General features: G+C 47.5%; 1 protein-coding gene across 7 annotated transcripts in view; it reads right to left on the bottom strand.

The window, feature by feature from the left end:
• The window catches only part of faf (ubiquitin carboxyl-terminal hydrolase-like faf), a 758,782-nt gene that overhangs the window by 619,286 nt on the left and 118,681 nt on the right, over nucleotides 1-20,815 (bottom strand). For 2 of the 7 annotated variants that reach the window (XM_065437146.1, XM_065437151.1), the window contains exon 4: nucleotides 9,480-9,801. In XM_065437146.1, coding sequence (XP_065293218.1) covers nucleotides 9,480-9,801 — 322 coding nt within the window. The remainder of the gene's footprint in view (nucleotides 1-9,479; nucleotides 9,802-20,815) is intronic. The other 5 variants (XM_070532615.1, XM_070532616.1, XM_070532617.1 and 2 more) reach the window with 5 other exon arrangements.

Here is a 20,815-nt window from a genome sequence, read left to right as displayed (position 1 = left end):
CATCTCCAGTATTTATACGGTGAGTGACCACTGACGTCTGGCCTAAGAGACGACCATCAAAATCGAAAATGTCCCGATAAGCCTCCAAAACGCTGCATATGTCTGCAACCTGTGTACAAAGAAGGTCAGCGATCATCTCGCTTAGTTCGTCTGGTGCAGGATTAGACTGCTTGAAATTCCCTGCGAGTGATGGTGGAATTTCCGCATTTAATATGGATATCTCGCAATCATCAATAGGCGAGATATGAGCCAGCGGTATACCCCTTGGGATAACCTGCGCAAAATAGTTAAAGTGGAGGACAGGGAGTGCAGTTCGGTTTTCTGCAAAGTGAGGAGGGTGTGCGGAAGGGTGACATTCCGTTCTAAGCATTACATCAGAACACGGACACGCCACATCGTCACCGTCAGAAACAGGCGGAAATGAGATCACAGTACCGTACTTGGTGGCTTGCAGTGGCAGGCGGATGTCGTCAAGGGAACATAAGTGCAGTTGTCTCTCTTGCAGAATGTGGCAGCTCTGAGGCAGTTGCAGTTGAATCACAACGGACGTGCAGTCAAAGAGGGTGGAATGAGATGATAAGAAGTCTAACCCTAGGATAATGTCGTGAGGGCACTGTTCCAAAACTGACATGAGCAGTGCACATTCCGAGCACGATGAACATTCCTTCAATGGCAACATGGACGGTTCGTGATGTGGCAGGTGTAAGGACTTTGTTCAGGCGGCGGCATAATTGGGCACTCATCACGGAGAGTTGCGCACCATCGTTGATCAACGTCGAAATGTTTACATTGTCGACTATAATGTCAATCAAGTTTTGTCTGGTCGGTAAAGTGAGCAAAGAATTTTTAGGTCAGATCGTCAGTGCAGCATCACCTTCAGGAGCTGCAGCAGTTAGTTTTCTGGAGAAGAGCGTCAAAGGTTCATCGGGGACGGCGGGCGACGAGCCTGAGGCGATAGAGTCGATGGCTGATGAGCTGGTGACAAACGGGACTGGTGATGATGGAATGACGGTAAGAAACTGTTCCATGTAGCAGTAGCATCGGCATTGAGCGGTTGCTGGTCGAATGGAGGCTGGAGACGCCGTGCGCTCTGTCCGGAACGGTAGTAACCATAGGCTGGTCGCGGAAGTGAAGAAGCAATACAGTTGCGGCAATGTCAGGCAACATGACCGATTCAACAGCAGGCAAAGCAGATCGCTTCATGATCCGCAGTTTGACATTTGGCAGGGTTTCGATAGCCTGGAGGGTACCACTAACTAGGCGAAGGATAAGGTCTATCAGCGAGTCGTGGAGTTGCAATAGAGCAAATGGAATGAGCTCCAAGATTTTGGAGGTCTTCGCGGACTATTCCATGAACAAGTGGTACTGCAGGCAAGGTGTCGGGATCACTGACACGTGGCCAGAGGGTGGCAGGTGACATTGTTTCAATTTCATGCCGAACAATTCCTGTCATGTCTTCTGAAGTAGATGGTCGCTGTGTTTTGCTGTCCTTGCATGCGGAAATCACAGCTGTATTTGGAAAGCAGGCAAACGACATTGGCAACGTTGCAATTTGGTAGCTCTTTGCCTGCTAAAAGCATTGGCACTCCTTGTTAATATCGCCGACTGTCGCACAATTCTTACACATTAGCAGATTGAAAGCATAGTCAGTAACGCCCTTTAGAACATGCCAGACTTTGTCCGACTCACACGTGTGACTGTCAACCTTGCGGCAGAGAGCAAGCACGTCCTGGATGTAAGTGACGTGTGGTTCCGTGAATGTTTGCGGACAAGTCACTAGGTCTTTCTTAGCAGCGTTCTTCCGTACGAATGGACGGCCAAACAAGTCCTTGAGCTTCTGCTTACACGTTTCCCAGTCCGTAAGCTCATGTTCGTCGTTGTCAAACCTCACCCTCACCGTGCCTTGCAAGTAGAACATCAAGTTGGCCAACATTACAGTCGCATCCCACCTGTTGTGGGTACTCATACGCTCATACATGGCGATCCAATCTTCCACATTGACATTATTGGTTCCGTAGAAAGCTCCTGTGTCTTTCAGATATGCCAGGACAATGGTTGGAGTAGTTGCCACTGGTGCTGATTCCGCCTCCTCCATCATGATGTTAATACCGAGGCGACGACCGCTGAGAAGCTCTGTGGTCTCTTTGGAATACCCTGCACCTCCACAAAAGTGCCATGGGGCAGAAATAGTGAAGCGAAGGTAAAGTTGTAAATAATAATTGAAGCAATGCTGGATACATAAGGTGGCTGCCCGAAACAGCCGCACGCTCGCCAAATCGTTGTCTTTGTTCATAGTCACACTACGCACCACTGCTCCATAACAATATATATTGTCGGGGTTGTCGGACGATCCTACGGCTGTCAAGCTGATGTAGGAGTCGTCGGACTACCTCGCCGCTGCCACCATTTGAAGGAGTCGGAGGTCGTAGATGAGGAACTCGGTTAACAGGATTTATTTACAGGATTAACATATTTTAAGACAAGATACATTGGCAGTCTAGCGCGGCTCCCATATGGAGCCCGCAAGATTAACATTCAGCAAAACAGCATTCGAGCACACAGCTCACTACTACATTTTCAGCATAACATCGAGCACTCAGCTCCTTACGACGAGCACGACACGAGCACGAGCACGCTCTAGCAGTCGGCAAACGCTGCTTATAAGCCTCCGCTTGACGTCATAGTTCGACGTCATCGTTCGGCGTGGACGGAGCACGAATGGTCGGGAATGTGCGTCCAATCATGGTAAACTTGCCGCCGCCCCGCAGTACAGCCCACACACACAAAGGCTAACACGTTCGAGCCTACACACACAAAGGCTAACGCGTTCGAGGGCTTTGTAGAACTCTCGGTATAGCCCGCGGTGTCGTCAACCGAGGGCCTCGTAGAACTTTGCGCCGTCCCGGGTGGCGCGGCGGCGCACCACATTCCAGAGCTGCCCGCGCGCCACGTGGCCGCCTGTCATCCGTAGTTCTCAGAAGGCGCCTCGTCTGGGGGGGTTGGAACACGCGCAGCGGGCTGAAAGCTGGCACGTTGCCACCCCCGTACGGCCATTCCTAACAATATGTAGTGGGTAATATGCATGTGGCACTGTGCGGACTGCCACCGCTGCGGCGCAAGACACGAGCTCGGGCTGTTGATGCGAAGCGCTAGGACTCGTGATCTAGAGCTACCTGCGATCCCTCGAACGAGCTGCAATAAACCCCATTTCATTTGGTGGAGGTGCGGGGTAACCTTGAAAACTGGAACTCCGATGCCGGACGCTACCGACTGCTGCGACCATGCCTGACGAAACTACCCAGGAAGATGCACCACAGCCTCCAACGGTCATCGTTTCCGGTGCACTGCGTCAGCGTGATCCTGCCATCTTTAGTGGCACCGATGATCATGACGTGGAGGATTGCTTGTCATCTTACGAAAGGGTGAGCCAGCATAACAAGTGGGATGACGTCACCGAGTTGCACAATGTGCTGTTTTACTTAACCGGCATTGCGAACCTCTGGTTCCGAAACCACGAACACGACTTCACAACATGGAGCAGATTCAAGACAAGTTTCACAGAAGTGTTCGGGCGCCCCGCTGTGCGCAAGCTTCGCGCAGAACAACGCTTACGGGGGCGCGCGCAACATCACGGTGAAACTTTCACAAGTTACATCGAAGATGTCATTGACCTGTGTAAGCGCGTGAATCCGTCAATGGCGGAACAGGACAAGATAAAACACACTGTGAAAGGCATTGATGAGGATGCATTTCAAATGTTGTTAGCGAAGGATTCGCGTACCATGGCCGAAGTTATCAATTTGTGCCAAAGTTTTGAGGAGCTATGGAAACAACGCATCTTAGCTCGGCGCCCACCGCCTGCGGAAGATTCGTTAGCAGCATTGGTTATTGGCGGCAACCACACAACTTTGCTGACGCAAATAAAAGAATTTGTGCGCGAGGAGGTCGCGCGACAGCTCTCGATTTTGCCGACCACAAGAAGCCTTCTCAATATTTGGCTCCAGCGATCCGACAGGTAATTCAAGAGCAAATGACCGAAGCTCTTCCACCTCCGTGTCAGCCGGCTCCCGTGGCCGCACCTCCGACATATGCTGAAGCCGCTGCACGGGCGCCTCGTATGACGGGATTCTCTCCTCCGCCTTCGGCGCCTCTTCAGCCGGTGTTCTCTCATCTGGCTTCGCCTCGCCAGCAGGTGGCTCCCTTTTTCAGCGCACAGCAGCAAGGCACGAATCCTTGGCGCACTCCTGACAACCGCCCAATATGCCATGCCTGCGGTACACCAGGACATGTAGCGCGCTTCTGCCGCCGGCGCTTGCCGGCCTTCGTGGGCACCGCGCGACCACCCAGCTCCGTCTTCCGACCATTCCGTATGCCTCAGCGACCACCACCAGGAGTCTATGCTGCTGATGACATACCAGCACCGCAGTCACAGCTCTACAATACTCGTCACTCGCCTTCCCCTCGTCGGCGCTCACTCTCACCCATGCGTCGTAGGCCCAGTGCCAGTACTACTGAGGCGGAAAGCTGATTTCCGCAGTTCCCGAGGCACAAACTGCGTCATCGTCGGAACATCAAAGTCCTCGTTTTTCCCCCGCTAACGTTATTGAAATGTTTGTTGATGGCATCAAATGTCTTGCGCTCGTCGATACAGGTGCTGCTGTATCCGTGATTAGTGAGAAACTTTGCCGTGAATTACGGAAAGTGACCATGATGCCTTCGGTACTATTGCTTAGAACAGCCAGTGCACAACAAGTTCAGCTAGTCACTATGTGCACTGCCAGGGTGCTGATTCGAGAAATTTTGTATTCGACTGATTTCTTTGTGCTAACTTGTTGCTCCCACGATGTGATTCTCGGTTGGGATTTTCTGTCGCGCCATCACGCCGTCATTGACTGTGCACGTGCTGAGGTTCAGTTCTCCGTTCTGTGCGATTTGCCATTTCACGACTTTTAAGTTCACGATGTTACCAGGATCTGTGTAGCTTCAGATACCGACCTTCCTCCTCACAGCGCGGTATTTGTCCCTCTTTCATGCGCATTGCTTGCCGAAGCGACGGTCATGTTTTCACCCGCTGCTGTCTTCATTCGCCACCAGCCTATATTGTTGCCTTTCACCGTCCTCACGGTTCACCATGGGGCTGCAGAAATACTGATTTCTAACCCAAATTCGTACACTTTGGCTTTGCATTGTGGCGAGACTATTGGTACCATCCAGACTGTGGACGCTGACGTTATTGTGCATTTCCCTGTTCCCGACGACGTGGATACTGCTAACGTAACAGCACTGGCACCCCATGTGCCATCTAACCGAGTACCACCGGATGTTTTTTGCCGCTCTATTGCCGATGACCTCGAGCCGACACAACGTGAGCGGCTTATTACTCTTTTAAATGATTTTCACGCGTCTTTTGACTGCAACCAAGCATCATTAGGCCACACAAGTACAGTCTCTCACGACATTGATACGGGACATCACGCACCATTACGCCAGCGTCCATTCTATAATTCATTCTATGCATGTTTGATAAGGGTGAAGGTAGGTCATAGAAAAAAAAAATTTGTTCTTTGAGATATGGTGCTAAAATATTGTACATATATGTTATGTGCTTATTTTGAATGTGCAGTCCATTTTTCTAGAATAAAAAACAAACAGTGCAACACAGGACGAGCAAGTAAAGAGCACAGAACGGAGCACAGGACAGCACTCTCTCCTGTGCTTTTTACTCGCTCGTCCTGTGTCACATTGTTTCTGTTTTTATTCTAAAGATAAACCAACCGGCCCCTTTGAACACATTTCTAGCGTCCATTTTTGTTTATCTCCTCTGCTTCTAATTTTGTGCAAGCTTCCTTTAAATAATTTTTCGCAAAGATTTGCAAAATATAAGTTCCTGAAATTTCGCTAAACAGCGTACCAGTGGCTTGTGTATAATTCAAGGAATGCCACAAGACTAACCTTATCGCTTTGCCTTACTTGGAACAAGAGTTGCCAGACTCCAAGTTCAGTCACCAGAAAAACACTTTCTTGAATTTCAAATTCCATACCTGGCAACTTGTGTTCTATGTGAGGTAGAACAATTAGGTTGGTCTTATTGCATTCCTTGGATCACACAGAAGCCATTGATACCCTATTTAGTAAAATCTAATGAAAAGATATATTGCAAATCTTTGCGGAAGATAATTAAAAGAAGCTTGCATAAAATCTGAGCCAAAGGAGATAAACGAAAATGAACCTTACATTCCAAATAAGGACATAACATTACATACATGTACAAGTTTTCTCAAAGAATGAAGATTAAAAAATTTTTAGCCCGAGGCCTGTATCCCCTTTCAGTCTAGCTTCTACTGCAGTGTAAGGTATCATTGTATGGTTCATGGTAAGCACCATGTTGTGTCTTCTGCTTCTTCAAGTGTATGCAACTTGTAGTTATGTGGCCAAGGAAGAAGTGTCTCAGCAGCTGTCTCTTCCCATCAGCTGCAGAATTGCCACTCGGAAAGAAATGTCTCCTTGCTGAACCAACAGAAAGTACAGCACCATGTTATCAGGCATGTCAGCATGTCTCAAAGGACATACGGACATGTTGCTCAAGTGGAGCTGTAGTCAGCACATACCGCTTCTGACACCCTGTTGGAGAGATTGCCAATGCAGGTACAGTAAGCTGTTCTCAATGGTGCAGACAACAGCCACTGGCAGATAAAGTTAAACCTCGATATAATAGAGTTGATAAAATTGGCAATTTGCTTCATCATATAGGAATTTCATTATGTTGAAATTCAGCCTTTTATGCAAATAAGTAGCCAGCAATAGATTTTTCTTACTCAGAAGGGGCCTGTTAGGAATGGCCGTATGGGGTGACAACGTGCCAGCTATTTCAGCCCGCTGCATGTGCTCCAATCCAACCGGACGGGGCGCACTTCAGAGAACTGCGAATACCCGGCAGCCACGTGGCGCGGGGTCAGCTCAAGGGAGTTCTCGAGGGGAGGTAATTGGCGGAACCTCCCCATGAGCTTTTCGAGACACCAGACAATGTGTTACCCGGCCGCACCACCCGGGATGGAGCAGAGTTCTACGAAGCCCCTCTGACGTCGGCTCCGGACCTTTGCACCTGTGCGTGTGTGCGGCACGTGTATGTAAGCCCTCATCCTCCTCCAAGTCGACAGCCCTCACCCTCCTCCAAAAGGACTGGTCTACGGTGACGTCGAACGGTGACGAACGATGACTGGACGAACGTTTCCGTCCGCTTGGAATCAAGCAGGGGACCAAGTGCTTATAAGCAGCAATTGTCGGCTGCTAGTGCGTGCTCGTTGTGTGCTCGTTGTCGTGCTAGAGATGTACTAGAGAGCTGAGTGCTCGTTGTCATGCTCGAAACGTACTCGTAAGCTGTTTGCTGTATGTTAGTCTTGCGGGCTCCATATGGCAGTCACGCTAGACTGTCGATGTGTGTCTTGTCTAAGATGTAAATAATGTAAATAAATCCTGTTCACCGAGTTCCTCTCTACGACCTTCAACTACTTCAAATGGTGGCAGTGGCGACATCGTCCGACAAATCTAATACCTGGTGGCAGCGGTGGGATCGGCCTACAGCTCGTAGATCGTCTGACAACTCTAACAAATGGTGGCAGCGGCGAGATCGTCCGACGAATCTAATAGGCCGCACAATTTTCTAAATTATAGTGCAATCGGAAAACGTAAATTTGAATGAGAAAGGAATCGTTTTCTTGAATTTAAGAGTGTCTGACGAAACATACGGTTTCATGACATGTTGACGATACCTTTACATCGGCGGCACAAAGTGGGCCAGCCACGCTTTCACATCCACTCCGCGGCTGATAGTGTCACCTGCAGTGGGTCGACATTATTGTCACATAGTAGTGACGGTGAAGAAGGCAGCCAAAGTGTGATTATAGAAATTGGCATTTTATTGGGCGAACTTGTGCCCTCAAAAGCAGGCTATACTCAAAGAACAACAGTAGCAGCAAACACACTCTGCAATCGTTGAAAATCTGATCTGCGGGTGAAGCGCGTCGGCTTTTATACAGCAGTCGTCGAATGTTCCAGACTAATCGCTGGGACCCGCGTGTATTCCACAAAGTTCTATACCATTCGCGTCACGCGATGAAATCAGATACCACAAGGTTCGGGGACAAGAGACAGCAGATAGAAGCATCGATAACGTTCCAGAAACTTCCTATACATGCAGGCGCGTCCTGCGCTGTGCGATAACATTTGTTAAGCAGTGAAACGTGGTCCACGAGAAAGATCAACATGTACACGTTTCATTATTATGAAAGGTACTTGCATTGAGAAGTGAATGCTTGGTCTACCTTTCACTTCAACGCGTCTCCGAAACTTGAGATTACGCAGCCTCCAGAACTGAATGCTTGGGAAGACAGCGATAATGATGCATTGTCATCCTGACATGCCCACTTTTTTCACACAAGGCAGATTACCTTAAGACAAGGCGTGCGGGGCTGCATATGCGCTCAACTGCACTGAAAGCCACGCACTGACACGGCCGCACTAGAAAAGGAGATGCGTGCTAACCTGTCCCCACTGCCTCTCCACTTCTCTCCCTCGATCCCCTTCAAAAATCTTTCCCCTTGCTCCTTGCAGGAAGACGGCAGTGCGCGGGGCAGAATAGAACCTTACTGCACTTGGACTTCACACGAAACATGATGCTGCTCCGCTTCGGTGGTTGCTCTTGGTTACTCAGCGCACAATTTGAGAGGTGCACTTGCAGGCACATTCTTGTAATTCAACTACTTCACCATCTGCATTCGCAGATGTATCTACGTATTGTGTCGGTATTACTTTGAGGCAGCAGTGAAATTTTGTTATACTGAAATCATGTTTAAACACACTTTTGTTATATTGAGCGAGAAGAGAGGGGTAACGCATAAAGAAGAGAGCAGTAACACATAAATGCCCAAGAAAGTGGATGGTGAAACCATGCAGCGGTAGCTTAATTGATTAGAGCACCGCACGCGTAAGGCAAAGACGTGGGATCGTTCCCCCCCTGCTGCAAGCTGTTTTTTTATCCCCTTTCACTTTAATTTATCATTTCTGTAATTCAACTATTAAGTACAAATAATTTCCCCTATGTTTTCCTTGCTGTCGTTGTTTGTTGGCTGCTCATGTTTTGTTATAATGAGGTTACATATACAGGGTGTTCCACGGACAAGAAGTTATGAAAAGTTAAGTACTTCGTTATATCAATAATTTCATTATAGTCAAGTTTGTTACATTGAGGTATACCAGTATTTTAAGTATGACTGGAATAAAGAAAATGAAGCGCGGGCAACAACCTTGCCTCAAACAAAGTCAATAATTAAATTTTAAAACATCAAACAGAAGGGAGAAAATGGTACGAGGAACACTTAATTTGGAAGCGTGTACCTGTGTCGTTTGTCCCCTCAGGCTTTTGTCTATTGTTGTGCTGTTGTACCAACAAGCCCGGTTAAGAACCATTCTGCAACACTTACCCTGCCTGCAGAGGCGGATGGCAGCCTCGAGTAGCACCTCGAGCTCGCCCTTGGGTAGCACGGGAACCACCCAGCGTGGCCGATTGATCATCTCGTCAAGGCGCGCCAGCTCCGCCAGCGGGAATTCTTCCTCCTCCTCTTCCACCACTGCTGAAGGAGGGGCATCCGCAGGGGGCTCCTCAGCAAGCTGCTGCTGCTGCTGCTGCTGCTGCTGCTGCTGCTGCTGCTGCTGCTGCTGCTGCTGCTGCTGCTGCTCCTGCTGCTGCTGCTGCTCCTGCTGCTGCTGCTCCTGCTGCTCCTGCTGCTCCTGCTGCTGCTGCATCTCAAAAAGAGTTAGTGCGGGCTCTGTGGAACATGCTAAAGGACCCTCAAACAATTTTGACAGCTTTGCTCCAAGTTGATAGTGTAGGCAATTGTACAATAGAATCTCGTTAATGTTAACTCCAAGAGGACATGAAAGTTATTTGAATAAAACACAGTTCACACCAAGGAGAGTACCTTTAAATATAGTGCCAGATCAATTGTGCATTACAGCATACAAAACCAAAACTGTCACTGGGCTCGCATTGAAAAAGTATTTTCTTTCCGACATCAGTACGCAACGACATGTGCTTGAAGAAGCCTAACTTCCGGGTAAAATCCCAGTGTAATAAGACCGCATCTCACACGCCATTTGCTGTGGACGCAAGAGAAAATGTGCAAGGTTGAACCGGGAATAATGATGGCTTGATGCATGCATGCAGTTCCCCAGCATGCCCAATGTTGATATGATGTGATAGAGCACACAGTAATGTGATTAAGAGGTGCTAGGAGGGAGGTGGGGGTGGCATACGTAACATGATTAAGCGCACACGAAGGGGCTCTTTCCTGCTCCTTTTAAGCCAGATGAAATAGGAAGGTGCGTACCACTCTGCTTAAGCCAGTTTGGTCTCGGATGCCCACGTGTCTCTCCCAGTTATATTTACAGCATGTAACGTTACGGTAGCTAGCAATGCATCAAACCTTTGCCGGTAGCTAGGGGTTTGTCCAAACACTGGTCCATGGGAGCAAGACATTTTGTCCGAAATAACCAATGCAGCAATCTTAGAGTTCGAGTTCGCGAGAGCTTTTTATTATTCAAATAAATAGGGCTTCACCAGAAACAGCAGAGCAGTTCGAATTATGTATAAATTCGAATTAACAAATTCCAAATTAGCAGGATTTAACTGTACTTGTGATCATCAGGGGCCAAATTTACGTGGTCTGTGTAAACTGTAATTTACAATTTCATCTTAAAGCATCCCCTGTCACTACACATTGCAGCAGCACCATCTCCATATCATCGTCCAGCTCTGCTCATTCTATGTATAACAAATGAGTCATGCATACCTGCCAACCCTCCCGATTTAACTGGAAAGCAGCTACCGAATTCTGACCAATCCTCCACATTGCACTGACACAGCCATAAATCTAAAAAAAAGAACTGCCCCAAGCCCATCGGGATGGATGGATGGAAGAAAGTATTTGTGAATCGGCAGAAGGTTGGGATATGATGAGTTGTTGGTCACACTAGGTGGCCAGAAGCCCTGGCTCTCGGCAACCTGCTTGGCCCGCTCGACCGCCCGGAGCTGTACTGCCAGATCGGAGCTGGGCAGCACAGCCTGCTACTGCTCGGTAGTAAGGAGCTGACCCAGTTCTGGAGGAGGCGAGTCCTACTGACAATTGCAAAGCATGTGATTAAACGTAGCTCTACCACCACAACGAGTGCAGATGGGAGAGTACTGACCAAGGTACACAGTAAAACCTTATTAAACCGTACTTGCTTAAACAGTAGTTTCGCTTTAAAAGTAGTAAAGTCAAATCCCCGACTCAGCGGCCATTGAACATAATGTGTTTTGTATCTGCATAAACCGTATCAGCTTATTGCGTACGCATCGGTTAAGACGCAGTGTTTCAACTTTTCGTCGCGCAAACACAGCGGTGCGTCGACTCCATCGGGCGGCCCGGCAGAACAAGCCTCAGAGATCGGAACGGCCTCCAAGCATCCTGCGCGTTTGCGCGCGGAGCCACATCAACATCAACATCATTTCGATGCCATGCCAGAGAGTGTTGTGGCGTCGTGCAAGCAAAGGCTCGCGTCATGCCGAAGCTCGGATATAAAAAAGACGCCGGGTGCTCAGCATAAAAAAAAATTAGACATTGTTCGTGCTATCGAACGTGACACGAAGAAGTCAGCACTGGCATGCAACAGGGATCTGCTGTTGACTACGGTGTGTGGCATTTGGAATGCGAAGGAGTTGCTCAGCAGCGCTGCTGTGACGGCGAGGAGATGTCGGCTACGAGGTTCGACTTTTCGCCATCATTGCTTCTGTTGTTGCCAAGGTGTCGACTAGCGACAGTGATGAGGACGACACGGAAAGCGACAGCACGGGCGATTCAGGCCTGGCAGTGGCAAAAGCTGCTCGTTACGTCAGCCTCATGAATGCAATCGTCGCGACAGGTGCGATAATGTAACTATTCCAAATGAAAAGTATTCCGAACTCTGGCACCCGGCAATGAAAAAGGCGGCCCGGGATTTCTGCAGCACTACTGCGCACTCGCATGGAGAATACCTAACGCCAACGAGGAATGTGCCGTGCGAGTGTTTCCCGAGAAGAGGGGGCTGGCTGAAAAGCTGGCACGCAGCTTCGGTAAGTTTGATGCCACTGTCGTCGTGCTAACCGCCGCGGCATCAAACGAAAATAACACATTTGTTGAGCGAAGTGAATAAATACTGCATGTTTTTTTTTCCCTTTCATCGCACTCTCTCCGAGTTTCGTTTTCGAGAGGTAAGTAGGTGATCTCATGCTAATTTGGTTAAACAGTACGACTGTTTAGTACGTACCTTTTCCGGGCTCCGGCCAACTACGGTTCAGCGATATATATAAAGAGTACAAGGTGTGTTCAAAAATAAACCAAACTTTTTAAATAGCCCACCAACTGGCAGAGGGAGCAGCGCGCTGCGGCTACTGAGCGCATGTAGCGGAGGTTTAGACAACAAATTGCCATTTGCCGCATTTCGCTCTGACCGTTAGTTGCCATGCTATAGCCACTGAAGTGAGCACATGAACAAGCTGGTCTTCGGATTGGTACCAAAGTGACAATGAAGGAATTGGAAGAACAGCATGTGTGTCTGAAGTTCTGCTACAAACTTGAGAAAACTTTCAGAGACATTTTAGTTGCTTAGCCAAGCATACGGGGAGGACTGTATGAGTCGCACGCAGTGCTATGATTGGTTCAAACGTTTTGAGCACGGAAGAATGTCCGTTGATGACAATCCAAAGCCTGGACAACCTTCCACATTCATAGATTATGACCGCGTCGAGAGAGTTCGAACTGCGATTCGTGGAAATCGTCACTTGACTGTTAGAGAAATCGCTGACGAAGTGTATGAGCGTAGGATCATGTAATGAAATTTTGAGTGACAAACTTGGGATGCATTGTGTCATTGCAAAATTTGTGCCGCATTTGTTGACTGACGAACAGAAGCAGACCAGTGTTGAAATCAGCCAGGAACTGTTCGCCACTGCCAATGACGATGAAAACTTTCTTAAGAACATCATAACAGGCGATGAGACATGGGCTTATGGCTATGATGTTGAAATGAAAGTGCAGTCATCGCAGTGGGTGGCCAAAGGTTCTCCTCGTCCAACAAAAGCATGCATGAGTCGGTCAAAAATGAAGGTGATGTTGGTTGTGTTTTTTAACTGCAAAGGCATTGTCCATCAGGAATTTGTGCCACATGGTCAGACAGTCAACAAAAAAGTTTATCAGGGAATCCTAGCACGTTTGAGATAATTTGGGTGCAGTAAGAGGCCTGCATTGTGGGAACATCAGGCTTCGATGCTGCATCATGACAATGCCCCGGCTCATGCGTCGCTCCTTGTCCACAGCTACTTAGCAAAACACCACACTCCTGTTGTGCCTCACCCACCATATTCTCCGGACCTAGCCACAGCAGACTTTTTTTCTATTCCCCAAGCTGAAAACCACCTTGAAAGGACGTCGTTTCCAAACCATAGAGGAGATCCAAGACAATGCGAGAAGAGACCTGCGCACCATTCCAGAAAGTGCGTTCCAGGAGGCTTTCCAAAAATAGAAGAAAAAATAGGAAGAGTGCATTGTCAGTAAAGGGGACTACTTTGAAGGGGACAGCACTTAAAATGTTGTACCATAAGCAGTAAAGGTGTTATAGCAAAAGTTCGGTTTCTTTCTGAACACACCTCGTATACTGCCTTTTTGGGGAAGGAATGGGTGTGTAACCGGCGCTAGATGATTTCCTGGGTCCTGGTTAAGGTCTTGTGAGGAGGTGGGGGGGTTTCCTGTTAAGGCGATAGTGGTGTGTTGTATCATGAAATGAGACCAGTCTGTCTCTCGCAGGCCTCAAGGTCAGAGACATCCACGGCCCAGCCCGACAAATCCTCAGGCGCTAGTATGGACTGCCTCGTTCCCTAGGTTGGAGGATTGGGCTGGTAGCCAGATCAGTTCAATCTCATGGAGGGGACATAGGGTGTGACAAAAGCTGTGGTGCGTGGTCGGGGATATGCGGCCCTTTGCAAAGCTACGTGTGGCAGCTGTCGAGTCGCTGAAAATCATATTAGGAGTGGTGTTAGCTGTCGCTGGAGCAATCACAGCTTCCTCCCCTGTTTTGGGAGAGGTTGAGCACTTGGCTGCAGCCACAAGAGAGGTGCTAGTCACAGTTACTGCTGAGAGCGCAAACACATCGTGGGTAGGGTATTCGGCTGCATCAACGTAGGCGGAGTTGGAGTACCGGCAGTATTTGGCATGGAGGGCCCATGCTAGTGCCTTATAGCAACATCTATGATGGATGGGGTGCATATGCTTTGAAAGGGGTTTTATTTCAAACGGGTTCTGAACGTGTGGGTGTGAGTTGAACGGGGTCTGGGTTTGGGGACACGAAACCTATGTTAAGGCAGTGGAGGATGGCCCTGTCCGATCGAGTGCGGGTGAGACGATTGTACTAAGAAGAGAGGTAGGCCTCGCACAGTTCGGGGAAAGTGTCGCGAATTCCTAAAGCAAGTAGTCTCACTCTGGAAGTTGTGGGAGAAACAAAAAAAGGAGCCGCGCCGTGCAGCACAGTTGGCATCACAATTTACGTCACATGCTAGGTAGATAGCCGAAGTCAGATTGAAATCCAAGCCCCCCGATGTGTAGGAAGATTGCAGTGGTGGTCCAGCCAGTCCAGGATTTGGACCAATTTTTGAGCACGAAAAATGCAATTCTGGAGCAGTTTAGGTGTAGCTACACCAGCATTTTGGAGCAGTTTTGGAGCAGAATAATTTATTTATTTATTTATTTCATAATACTGTGAGCCTTTCTCAGGCTCTGACAGGAGTGGAATGTACAATAGGTGGTACAACAGGTTTGGTGTTCCGGAAGATGAATGAAAAGATACATAACTTATGTAAATAATAGAATCAAAGTGTGCAGAGCTGTAGAATCATACAATTCACGACTCATAATCAAGAAGGCTGTGACTACAACACATTTACAAAAGCATTTTCAAAGAAAGATTCAACGTTCGCAACAAAGACATCAATTGACACATCATTCACAATATGGCGGGGCAGACTATTCCATAGTTCTATGGATCGAGGAAAAAAAGAAAATTTGAATAAATTACATCTAGCAGCAAATGGCCGTATTCACAAGTCGTGATTGATTCTTTTGGAGCGGTGGTGAGGTGGCTTTAGGTACACGTCTTTAGTTATGTTGATGCAATCATGATATAACAGGAAAAGAAATTTCATACAGGCAGTTAGTCGTCGGCATTCTAACGTCGAGATGCTAGCCCTTTTACGGAGAAGTGTCACGCTATCGTAGCGGGAGTATCGGGAGTAAATAAAACGGAGTGCTAGGCTTTGAATTCTTTCAAGTTTCGTTTTCAGGAAAGACTGATGGGGGTTCCAAACTATGGCGCTGTACTCCAGGATGGGTCTTACTAGAGTCATATAGGCGTTTAGTTTTACATGCGCAGGTGCAGCTGACAATTTTCGTCGGATGAATCCAAGTTGTCGGTAGGCCTTTGTACATATGTTATCTACGTGGGAATCCCAACTCAATTTTTCAGTCAACGTTACCCCCAAGTACTTTACTTCATTATTACGCGTCACAGCAGATCCTGATAAAAGGTAAGTAAAATAGATGGGAGTTTTTTTCCTTGTTATGGTGACAGAGGACGTTTTGCTTACATTTATTTTCATATCCCAAGTTTTACACCAAGAATCAATGTTAGTTAGGGTTAAGTGCAGATTATTTTGGTCATCTTGTGAACGAACCGTAGTGTACACAACGCAATCGTCTGCAAATAATCTCAGTACAACATCTGGAGTGACACAGGAAAAAATGTCATTTATATAGATTAAAAAAAGTGTAGGTCCTAATACTGATCCCTGTGGAACACCAGAGCAAACGTCTAGGCTAATGGATTTGGCATTTTTTATTTCGACGTATTGAGTACGGCCTGAGAGGTAAGCTGTAATCCAGGAAACGATGTTTGAATTAATACCAATCATTTTAAGCTTCTCAATTAATTTACAATGTGGAACAGAATCAAAAGCCTTTGCAAAGTCAACGAACACTGCATCCACTTGCAAACCAGAGTTAATAGCAGCCGCGAAGTCGTGTGTAATTTCAAGTAATTGCGTAACTGTTGATAGTCCCTTCCTAAAGCCGTGCTGGTTTACATTTAAAAGCTTGTTGCTTTCCAAGTAAGTTATGACTGCTTTGTTAATTACATGCTCCATTAATTTGCAGCAAGAGCTAGTTAGTGATATAGGCCTGTACATGCTTACCAAGAGCCTATTCCCATTTTTTTTGAACACCGGGACCACTTTCGCGCAAAGCCAGTCGGCGGGTACGGATGCTGTTGCCATGGATAAGGAAAAAATTTTTTGCAGAAGGGGAGACAGTTGTTGCGCGTATCGCTTTAGAAAAGCATTGGGTAATCCGTCGGGCCCAGGTGATTTCTTTTCATCAAGCTGTAACAGTAAGTTAAGAATGCCGCATTCTGTTATGACAAGGTCAGGCATGCGGGAGTGGTATTCCGATAGATTGAACTCTGAGGTAGAAGCACGGGTGAACACAGACTGGAAATAGTGATTAAAGGCGTTCGCGATACCATTTGCGTTATCCGTAATGGCTCCGTCTATTTCCATTTGGTCGATAGACGCCCCCGGTTTTGCCAGGTAACGCCAGAACTTTCTTGGCTCTTGCGTCATAAAATTGGTCAGTGTATTTGTGAAGAAATTGCTTCTTGCTGAAGAAATTTCTGCTCTGAGCATTTGTGAAAGTTCATTTATAGCATCGACGTTGGTTTTCTTTTTACGCATTCTTTGTAACTTTCTTTTGAGGTGGATAATACTGCGTGTAATCCAAGGTGTCTTCCTGTTTACTCGTTTTTTTATTGATGGGATGAATTTTTCTTCACAGTGCGCTACTATTCGTTTCTAATAATATATGTCTTTTCGGGGCATTAGGAGTAGTACAACAGTAATCTGTATCCATTAGGCAAAGCTTGTTATTACAGCGCAATCAGTAAGTGAAGAGTGACACAAAACACTAAGCCAACAGCAGCATAACATTACATATGTGCTAGAATGACTTGCGCCGTTATGCGTGCACAAGACAAAAAGTCTTGGTAAACGACTTATGTGCATTCCAAATGACTGATGTGCTTTGATTTACTTTACCACACTAGACAAAATGTGTACAGTCACCAACCGTTTATTCAGACCTCACAGGGACTACGGAAATGTCCGAATAAACAGGTGTCCGAAAAAGCAGATTAAGGAAAGGAAAGTAAGAAATTCTTTATTTCCACGCACTTATTCAGGCTCGGCAGTAGGCTTGAAGAAATCGTGAATGCACTGTTGCACGCTGTTCTGTTTATGCGCAATCAGATAAGCCTGAACCTAGGAGAGGGTCGTACGGTCACTATAGGCAGCTGAAAGCACAGTCGCTGCTTGTACACGCTCCACATGCGACGGCAGCATAGCACATGGTGCATCATCTTCTAACTAGAGTCATCGTCCGGCTGTGCAGCAGAAACCTGACGAATGATCTCGCCGTCGTCAAGTTCTGCACATGTCAGTGCAGCAGTGTCAGCACCTGTGAAACTGTCAAATGAGACGGTGTCCGGAATCACAATGCAACCACAGCACAGGTCTCGGCAGAGCCTTTTCCGCATCAGTAGGGAGCACATCGGAAGGCAACAAATCTTAGGCCTCCTGGCACCCGCTTGCCGGCATCGGCGGCATTCCCCAGCGCAGTCTGCGCGGGCACTGTCGGCGCCATTAAACACTTAACGCGATGTTCCCATATGCCGCGTTGGATCACCGCAACCTCGACACAGCACATGAAGCAAACACCACCATGCCGTCATGCCGACACCAGTCGCACAAATGAAAAATGTGGCCTACTAGCAGCATCGTGCACAATGAAACAAACAAACCAGCTGCTGAATTGTCTTGACATGGCTTACGAAGCTGAGACCGGAACTGCTGTAGCAACTCTATCGAACCAGGTAGAAACGATGATGATGAGTGGGGATTTCCAGTAGCACCACTTCATGGGGCAGCAAGGAGGCTCCTTTCAAAACAAAAATGACGTTCAGCAAGTCGAACCATGCAGCGGTCAGAGTCGGTGCATGGTGCTCTCGATCGAGTTGGCTGGCTCAAGGAGTGTCCGAAAAATGAGACGAGAGGTTGCAAGGTATTTGAACTTTCGGCAGTTGTTATACATTATGGTCTATGGGAAGAATGGCGGTGCCGCGAAGCAGACCAAATAATCAAGCATGTCCAAATTTTTGGAGCCGAAAAATCACTCAGCAACTGTATCGTATGCCTAAATACAATGCTAAAAGCTCGACAAGACTATGTGTCTATGAACAGTGCCAAGATGAGTACCTCTGTACGGTACGTCGCAAAGATAGTACACTCACTTTCATTGTGAGGCAGATTGTTGCCTCCCGTGTGTCGTGTGGCCTCCGCGAATAGGTACCAGTCAATTCGGCGTAAAACCGTAATTTTTCTCACCTATACCCAATTGAACATTCGAAGCACTACCGACTAGACCTAACTAGGCCAAGGCAGTGTTCCATGACGAAAATTGGCTGTTAGCCGATTTGACCGGCAAGCTTTCCACAAGCCATCATGGAAAGCTTGCCGCTGATATGTTCGTATGGGTGGCTAACCGGTGACCGGCTCTGAGATCATGCATACGTGTTTTTGACAACTGTCGAAGCCGGCAGCTACAGCAACCGTGCATACTATGCAGATACTGCTGTTTTATTCACGGCAGCTCGTGGGCATATATAGGCATATAGAACATGCGCAGATTGCAGCAAACAAGAACACTCATCAGCCTAGCATGGCAACCAATTATCAAAAAAATCTATTTCTGATTGAAACCATCTAATGGAGGTGTCACTAACACAGTCTTGGCCTTTCTTTTTTATGTGATAAGCCTCCATCAGTTCGCATGAAGTCTGGTCATGGCTTCTCCCCAGAATCTTTCTCTCTTTAAAAAGAGGTGCACAGCGACGAGCATTGCAGTGCGCAGGCAAGTGCGCCAATTCATCTTTCGTTAACTTTTGTTCATGTTCCCTGGCTCTATCATTCAGGCACCGTCCTGTCTGCCCTACGTAGGACTTGCCACATGCCAGGGTCCCAGAGCTCTCCAGAGCTGTAGGCCATGCTTGCGGCATGCGTTGCTGAAATGTGTGATCAGTCCCTGCCAGTGAAGTGTGACATGGTCATGACACAAGCCCGGATCTTTGCCTCTTAAGGAACTGCTCCCCTGTGAGTACAACAAGCGGCTGGCGGCAGAAGACCGCGAACTTACGCCAACTAAACCTGTCAAAAGAGTCTCCCTGACAGCTGTGTGTGGTTGGGTACATTTGGTGTGGGCTGCTGTTCCACAAGATGTTGTGGTGCAGTCGTTTGCCAAATGTGGAATTTCGTTGCATGACGACGCACTGTGGGGCCGTTGCAGCGATGATGATGGCAGCACTAGTGAGGACGAGTATTCCAGTGACCATGCAAGCTACCAATAAATTTTCGTTATCGAATGCGTCCTCGAGTATGCTCCTTTTTTTCCCTGTCACACGCGATATGGGGGGTTGATTTACATACGAGTCAACTTACAATTGTGTAAATACGGTACACAAGATATGTCAGATGCAAGGATTGGCAAGAAGCACTACTGCCTAAACAGAGCCCTTGAAACGTAAGGGCCTGGAGGCATGTGCTATACAAGACTATCACAGTGACATCCTCTAGAGAGAGGATGTACTACGAGTTTATTAGGCTTATAACATGCACAGGGTGTCTACCAAGTTGACATTTCCAAATTCCCTGAGTGGCATCGCAAACCTCCCTATGCGACACATAACTTTGTTTTATGTCAAGACGGGCTGATACCATGTCGCCCGATGCTGTCACTCTCTAGTAAGCATGTTAAAAATTAAAATTGACTTAATCCAGTTTTTATAGTAAGGGGTAGTGTTTATTTTATACCCGTCACACAGCAAATCTAATGTCATATCTGTTGTGTCGGCAGCGGCAGGCAAGTGGGGGCCCCCAGCCAGCGAACGCGCGCGAGCGCCGGCGCAGTGAAGGAGACACGGCGCTAACTGCTCCCGATGAAAACCGGAACGAAGACTCAGCCGACCCGCAGCCGTTTATTACTAATAAAGGCTTCACACGCCAGATGACACCTCCTGATTGGTCCAAGCTCGTCACATGAGAGAGGGGGGGGGCATCTAGCTAAACAACTACAAAACATACATGTACGATGACACAGAGATCTGACAGGAGGCAACACTATACTACAATATCCAACAAATGACACTTGTTGCAATTAATGTCATTATCATGGCACACTGTCACACAGCGAAAACTAATGTCATTAGAAAATGATGACAATGACGATACAGTGCAGTCCACTTATAACGATACCACATATAACAATATATCAGTTATAACGATGGGTCGACATGAGAGTGTCATTTTATGCATTAGGTCTATGGGGAAAAAAAACATCTATAACGATAGGTTATTTACCGCATATCAAATATAACGATCAAAATTTTGCTGTCTGGACGGCGTTTTCTGTGCTAAATAATCGTAACATTTGCATTGCTTAGTTGCCTGAAACGAACAATGTCGAGACGAGGCAATGTGTACCTCCGTAAGTTCGTATCTGCCGCCATTACCGCGCAGCACGTCCCGCCCCGACCGCGCACCGGAGAGTACCTGAGTAGGCGCAGCGCGCCACAAGATGGCGCTAGCTGCTTC

This window comes from Dermacentor albipictus, chromosome 1 (assembly GCF_038994185.2).
Source record: "Dermacentor albipictus isolate Rhodes 1998 colony chromosome 1, USDA_Dalb.pri_finalv2, whole genome shotgun sequence".
Taxonomy (NCBI): domain Eukaryota; kingdom Metazoa; phylum Arthropoda; class Arachnida; order Ixodida; family Ixodidae; genus Dermacentor; species Dermacentor albipictus.
Note: the sequence above shows the minus strand (reverse complement) of the source record. Positions and strands in the feature narration are given on the sequence as shown.